This window comes from Phaseolus vulgaris, chromosome 1 (genome assembly GCF_000499845.2).
Source record: "Phaseolus vulgaris cultivar G19833 chromosome 1, P. vulgaris v2.0, whole genome shotgun sequence".
Classification (NCBI taxonomy): Eukaryota; Viridiplantae; Streptophyta; class Magnoliopsida; order Fabales; family Fabaceae; genus Phaseolus; species Phaseolus vulgaris.
Genome location: NC_023759.2, coordinates 48483165 through 48491143, shown reverse-complemented (window position 1 = coordinate 48491143; position 7979 = coordinate 48483165). Strand labels below are relative to the sequence as shown.

At 28.3% G+C, this 7979-nt stretch overlaps 1 protein-coding gene across 1 annotated transcript; it reads left to right on the top strand.

The window, feature by feature from the left end:
* The first annotated feature begins 263 nt into the window (after window positions 1-263).
* Window positions 264-2142, top strand: LOC137814964 (uncharacterized protein At4g22758-like). The gene is made up of 2 exons (XM_068617942.1): window positions 264-887; window positions 1826-2142. The coding sequence occupies exons 1-2, from the start codon at window positions 620-622 to the stop codon at window positions 1999-2001; spliced, it is 444 nt and encodes a 147-aa protein (XP_068474043.1). The 5' UTR covers window positions 264-619; the 3' UTR covers window positions 2002-2142.
* The last annotated feature ends 5837 nt before the right edge of the window (window positions 2143-7979 follow it).

Sequence of the window (7979 nt, the reverse complement as noted above, 5' to 3'; positions counted from 1 at the left end):
AAATAATACATTTACCAAAGAAACATAAATAAAACATTTAATACAACATATTGAATGCACATTGAGTAACAGTATAATAATTTAAAGATGGTCCAAGGATGGAATAAATCGAATAAAGTCAAAAGTGCACGTTTCTATGTATTTACAATAACGAACGATCTAAAACACGACAGAATATCATTTTTTATGAAACTAAAAGAAATGAATTATTATTAATATATATTCATATATATATATATATATATATATATATATATATATGCAGAGACACAGATATAACTGCCAAAAGCATTGAGTTCGGGCAGAAGCATGCTCACACCTTAATGTTCTGTGTTTTTCTTCTGACTCGTTGGTTAATGCATTCATTCTTCTTCAAACCTCTTTAAAATTTGCCTTGGATGTTGGGTTTGAGTTTATTATCTCTTTCTTTCATGCTCTTCTCCACCGCTCCATCGCGTGGCACCACTCTTCACGCGTCTTCTTCTTCTTCTTCCTTTGGATCCTCCAAAACTGTGTGGTACTATCGCTGCCTGGGCCTCGACCCTTGAAAAGCTGCTATTTTCGGGCCACTTTTCATCTGGGTGGGTGCAAATTTGAAGGAAGAAGGGCGTGGTGTACGATGAAGAGTGGTTTTGAGAAGATGGTGTTGCAGAAGAACAAGAAGGGAAGGTACGAGGATGAGAAAAGGAAGAAGAGTACTAGGTTTCTTGTGACGATTAACATAATGGGGAGTGCGGGGCCCATAAGGTTTGTGGTGAATGAGAAAGAGGTTGTTTCTGAGGTCATTGAAACTGCTCTCAAATCCTATGCACGTGAAGGGAGGCTTCCTGTTCTGGGATTTGATGCCACCAATTTCTTTCTTTACTCTGCAAATGCTGGCTTTGATGGTAACTTCCTTCTCTTCTTCTCTAATCCTTTTTCCTGTTCTTGCTGTTGTTTTTTCAATCACTTTCACTTCTTTAGTTTTGGATCTTCTTTTCAGTTTTTGCACTTAACAACATTCACTTTTAATTCTTATATATTTTCAATTACATATATGATTTTAATTCATTTTAGTTACTATGATGAGGATTAAAACAATTAAATTGAAAGATAAGCCTTTAATTCATGGTTGTTCTTTAATGCAAAACTTCTAATTCTCATTGAAAGAAAAATAACATGAAACAGTTGTATCTAAATATTATTTTAAAAAAAGGCAATTTTATAAGTTTTTTTTGGCGTTATTCTACCAGAGGTGAAGTCAAATTCGTTTCTGATATTTATAAATAAGAGGCGTAAACTCTCATTCTAATTGAAAAATAATATTGAAAACAACTATTGAGTTTTGTCGTTTTTGAAAACTATTATTCCCTTTTTCGTTTGGTGCATGAATTTGTAGGAGTATTTGTCTTTTTGTTAGCTTGGTCTCTCTGCAATTAATATGCGAGTTAGATCCCAAAGACCATTTCTAATGAAGTATGTGAATGTCATTTGCTTGGCTATTCGATAATCTATTCCCTCCTATGATGTTTTCATGCCCCTCAACTTGTCGTTTGTTCTTTTGCCCTCAGGATCATGATGTTTCATAATTTAATAATTAAAACCAATATGAAACCATTCAATCACTTGTCATATTCTTAATTGAAATATAAATCTATCATTATTGTACCAGGTATTAAACTATGTTTCATGTTTTTAATTAGTAAGTAAATGACGTCGATCACATAACACTGTATTGATAGAACAGTACAACGTATTATTATAAAGTTTGGTTCAGTTTGATTATTACAATGATTTATAAGCTAAAAGGGTTGTTGTTGTTTGGTGTAACTTGTTTAATACGTAGCTCTGAGTCCATTGGAACCGATAGGATCTTTTGGGGTGAGGAATTTTGTGCTGTGCAAGAAGCAGGTTTACTCATCAAACACAGCTCCACAATCTGAGCTTGTATCTCAAAAGAGCAGTGGTGGATGGAAGGCATGGTTGAATAAATCATTGGGTTTAAAAATCCTAACCCATTAAGATATGTAATAATAACGTTTGCATGTCAAAACGTTATAAGTTTTAGTTACTACGTTAGTAGAGTTCATAATAATCTTCATGTTTTCTTCTCCAATCTATCCCAAACAACTTAATATTATTCAATAATGTATGTTTTTGTTCGCTTCTTCGTCATATTTTAAGTGCTTTTGAGGTCTAGGGTTTAAGCAAATGTGGTTTGATTTTTTTTGAAAATTTTACACTTGATTAATTAGCTACAGAAAATTGCGCATAAAGTTAAAGATTGAAATTAAAAATTGAAGAGAATTACTTATTGATGGGAGAGACTTGTATCTTCTATTTATAAGGGTTTTTTTTTTCAATTTACGTGTGTGAGATTAACATCAAATAATACTTTTATTTATAAAATATCATTAAACAATATTTTTAGAAATAAATAACTCTTGTAAGCCATTTATATTGAAAATGTTTCAAAAATTCATTCCCTTCATTTTTACAAACTTCAAGCTATTCCTTCTTCACAGAGGTTAATGACACTTCTATGCTTATTATTATTATTATATTATTATTATTATGTCACGTATATTTTCTTTTGCTTTTTAATATTATCAATTATTATTCACATATTTCAACATTAGTTTGAGCACTCTAACTAACTTTTAATGTTCATATTAATATGTTTTATATCTTTAATTCAGAATTAGTAACAAGTAAAATTCACCTTAAATTTTAATTGAATTAAAAATTATAATATTTTTTCTGGTTTAACTTAACTTAATTTCTAATTTAAATCCAAAAGGACATTATATATAAATTTCAAAGAATTCATTTAAAATTCAGAACAATACGCTACATAGAAAAGGCGAAAAATGTCAATTTTTAGATATAGTTAAACATAATAATAATTATATCATATTTTAAATATCTACATTAAGAGGTAAATAAAAAGGTGGCTCACTAATGAAGTGTGAGGTGAAATAAGATCTCAAAAGAATTCATTGAATTATTGTTTCTCATTGTGAAAATAATGGGCCAATTGCTCAATGTAATAGTTTTTACAAGAGAAATAAAAAGTCATTTCATGATTACTGCTGAAACAGAAATTCAATTAAAAATTAAAATGTTAATGATTCTGAAAACAATGTTATATTAAACATTTACACATATCAATCAACTTTGGGCTTTGCTACAACGTTCATTTTTTACACTTTAATTTTAATAGTGTTTGCGGATCCTGCACCTCCATATGTTCTTTTACACCTCCAAACAAAATATGAAAATATTTTTTTATTTTTCTTGTGACATTTCCATATTTCAGATTATATAATCCATAATGGTATTCGGAATTATACAATCCAGAAGTCTGAATTTGATAGTAATTTCCAGAGATTATGTAATCCGAACACGCATTTGAAAAAAATGTTCTGGATTACATAATTCGGAAGCTAGAATAGACTTTCGGATTATGTAATCCAGAAGCTGATCATGCAAATGAAAAAAGACTTTCAGATTATATAATCCCAAAGTTAATTACGAATGTAAAAAATGACTTCTGGATTATGTAATCTGAAATATTACATAGGGAGAGTTTTGGAAATACGAAAATTTATGGAGGTGAGAGAAGAACATATGGAGGTGCAAGAAGAAAGAGTCGGGTTTGCGTAATAGTTTCTTCCTTTTTCCTTTTGGGCCGCAGGGATGGGATGTGAATTTTTTTGTCAATTTCAGCATGCACCCAATCACTCTAGAAAATGACAAAAATATCCCTCCTAAATGACGAAAATAACCTTACACAAAAATAGAAAAAAAAAATTTAAAACTTTTATTTGAAATATTTTGGATTTCAATTTTCGGAACATATTTTTGAATTCTGAAATTTTTTATCCAGAATGTATTCTTAGTTTTGTGTTCATAATTTTTTGTCCAGCATGTATTTTTCTATTTCTCAATTATAATTATTATTTTGGATTTTTTAATTTGGAATAAGGGTAGTTTTGGAAATTTAAAAAATTGATATGGTGAAGGTTAAAATTTATATGATGCAGGAGGGTAGTTTTGGAAATTTAAAAAATTGATGTGGTGGAAATTAAAATTGATATGGTGCAGGAGGGTAGTTTTGGAAATTTAAAAAATTGATATGGTGGAGGTTAAAATTGATATGGTGCAGGAAGAATTTGCCAATTTTTAGCCCAATTCAGATTTGATGTATCCGTCTTGGGCCACGTACAGTTAATTTAGGCCCATAATTGTAACAGTCCCTCAGCCCATCCGTCTCCTTCTTCCTCTTTGCACGCATTCGTCTATACTCATCTAATTATGAAATAGACGAAACAACATTTATACTTACACAAAATACATGGAATGTAAAGTCAAGTGTATTTGTAATTATAAATAAAATTTTGAAATAAAATAATAATATTATTAATTGTCAAATAAGTGTAGAAGAATTAGAGTATAAAGTACCATTGTTTATTATAAAATAATAAACAAAATAATAAAGAAGTCACACATCAAAAGAATATTATAATATTGCAACTTTAAGAAGCAGCAAGAGTAAAAGTATTTGGAGATAAAATTTGAAAATAGCATACCATATATTCATAGAGTTTTTTATATTCAACTTACAACTCTGAAAATTATTATTTTATTACAATATTTAATTTAGATTTATTATTATTATTTTAATATAATATTTTATTATATAAAATAATTATTAAGTGAATGTAGGTAAAATAGTGAGTTTCAAAATATATTTTCCAATTTCTAATTGAGTATTTGGAATCCATATTGCAATCATAGTGAAAAGCAACGTAGTAACACACATGATACAATGTGGGTGGCTGAAATCAAGAAAAGATATTAAGTATTATTTGTTACCTCAAGTACTTACCAAATTCAATAAGAAGTGTTATTCTCTGAACATAAAAGAAAAAACAAGATATCGAATTATTAAATGTGAGAAGACATTAGTGTGATACTTATTAAAAAAAATATGACAAAAATAGGTAAAGGTGATTTGATTAGATGCTCACAAAGAGCATTCAATGTACTTGCAAGCAAAATGCATTGAATCAAATTTAGTCCCAACCAAAAACTTTAACATAATGAGTGTGTAGATTATTTAACTTTTTTTTGTCTCAACTTCAAACTCAATTTTATATTTAGATTTTTAACATTAAATCCATTAGAACAATTTTTTTTATTGCATTCCACAAGTGTTATGTGCTATATGTATAACTAACTTCTTGGAACACAAAAGTAAAAAGTAAGTCTGTGTTATAAAACTTAGAAAATTATTATTTTAAGGTTTGATTTTGTTATTAATCATCATTATAAGTTGAGAAAGTGAGTATTTTTGTTTTTTTTTTCGAGGTGAAAAGTGAATTAGTATATTTGTTTTAAGTTATTTATAAATTTGTGTATTTTTTATTTTCTATTGAATACTTATATTTTGTCATTGAATATCTAATTTTTTTAATTTATTTTGCTAATTCAGTGGTGTAATTATTATCTTGTAGTGTCATCTTGTTTATTTATCTCCAAATATTAAAAAATATTAAATTTTATAATCAATATAAAATAATATTGTGATTAATATAAAATGTTAAATGATTTTTATTATTTTTTGTGAAAATATGTAATTGTGATTATCACCTACATTATTAATAATTATGATCCTTTTGTTGTCATTATAAGTGATGACTTAGAAGTTATCAAAGAGTATAGTGATCTAATTATCAAGTACGTTTTCAATTAAAGCATTAAAGTTACTTAATATTATATATTAATCACAAAAACTCATTTCTCCTAACATGTGAAGATAATAAGCAAAATGAGAGGATAAGATCAAATTCACCTCATCCATATAATGAACAAATTAATACAGAAAGACTCAATTTTTTAAAAAAAAAACTAACAAAGATTTAATTAAAAATATTCAAATTTATTGCATACTTAAAACTTAATCAAACATTTGTTTTATTTATATAATCAATGCTTTTAGTTTTTTGATATTATTGTATATATTACAAATTTTAAATCTTTTATGTTGATTGTTGAACTAAAATAAATCTAGATGTCTGAGGAAATTTTATGTGAATTCTAAAATAATTAACTTATCTTCCAAAAGGTGGGAATGGCTTTCAGAACGGTAGGGTTTTGAAGGTATGTGTGAAATCAAGGATTGGAAAAGGGTGAAGATTGTTCACTCATAATTTAAGTAATAAATCATATATACATCTTTATAAAAAAATGTTATTATAGCAATTATTATGAGCAGTGAAAAATAATGGTCATAAGTATTTTTTTTTTCAATGAGACAAAATTTTAAGATTTCTTCTATAAACTTAGCCTCCGTTTTTTGAATCGACAGAAAAAATAAATTTTCATCTAATTTTTTCTTGTCATACACTGTAGAAAATTCGACTTTTGGGTTTGAATAATTTTGTGATAGTGAAGCCAGAATTGACTGCAAACGTGATTTTGAAGTAATAATGCACAGTGGTTAAGTTATATGATGAAATTGAAAAGAAAAAAAAAAGTTTAGAATTGAGGTACGCGTGTAGGTGGTCCATACTCCTAAGTGACTGTTCTTTAGACCTCAACACAGTGCTTTTATTATGAAAACAACTATTCTGGGAGTGTATAAAAGAAGAGAACATCAACGTAGTGTCCACAATAACTTATTACCAAACAACTTTTATGCTGGATATTGTTTCAATCTCAAACATGCAAGTTACATCACCAGAAAAAAAAAAAAAAAAACCAAAATTTTCCCATCTTTTCATTTTTTCCCCGTCCAAAATAGACTATTCAAAATAATTGGTAATACATTAACTGAGCTTGGTTCAACATAGTACATAATTTTGTTGATAAAAAGCAAAGTGTATGAATGGGAAGAATAAAAGGAAAGGTTAATATTAAATTAATGATGATGAGTTGGGCAGAATATGGAAACAGCAAAGGTTGTGAGAATATAGAATACAAAAATAAAGTACAAAATGGGCATCCAAAGGATAGAAGGTCAAATCAAGAATTTGAAACCGAAGGGTGAGCTTTTGACACTTATATAACAATATCTTTTAAACTATTCTTAATTCATGGGATTCATCGACGCAGATATCCTAACCCATACCCAACGCTAATTCATATTCTCTTCACTCATCACCTCAAATGCAACCATCACCAGATATTTGTTTATATATAACTTTTCTTTTCATTCCTCTATTCATACCAAACATATCAATACAAATCTACAAATTAAAAAACAAAACTACACAACTTTATTATTAAATCAGAGCTATGTTGCATGTTATCATTATTATAAAATCATGTTGCATATATGAGATCATGCATATGAATGATAATAAATTCATATTTACTCCCACATCGTATGATAATTAAATGTGATATATTATTTAGAATATTCTAAAACTATAATAAAGAATTTGTACTAAAGATTACAACTTGATGTACCTTAAACTCATTAAACCTTAATTTGTACTAAAGATTACAACTTGATGTACTCATTAAACAATTTGTACTAAAGATTACAACTTTCAATTTCTAATTCAAATTGCATCTAATTTCTTCTCAAGTTCAAATACATCCACCACATTTTGGAACTTGACGAACCTGGATCTTTGTTTATTAGCATTCAACCTTCTTGAGATAAAGACATCCACCACCCTACCCCATCTATTGAACACCTTCCACATATCTTCTTCATTAAAATGATTAGGAAAATTAGAGAAAAAGAATGCAATTCTCTCATCCCATTCACCCCTCGCACCTTGTTCTGTAGTGTGTCTCGTGATTCAGCACGGCTAGGGCAACCAATATGGTGATATTGTCAAATTAACTTACATAAAAGTTAGAGTGAACACAAATAATATACCTAAACAAAAAGTGTTTGGAATTCAGATGGTTGGGGCTGAGAGTTTGACGATAAAGTCGAGTGAGCAATTGGGAATGAGAAGAAAATCCAATTTTGGGAAGAT

Bases quoted from the DNA above. Each gene is read 5' to 3' on its own strand.
- LOC137814964 (XM_068617942.1), top strand. From the start codon at position 620: ATGAAGAGTGGTTTTGAGAAGATGGTGTTGCAGAAGAACAAGAAGGGA. The intron at 888-1,825 runs GTAACTTCCTTC...TTTAATACGTAG, and splicing joins TGCAAATGCTGGCTTTGATG to CTCTGAGTCCATTGGAACCG.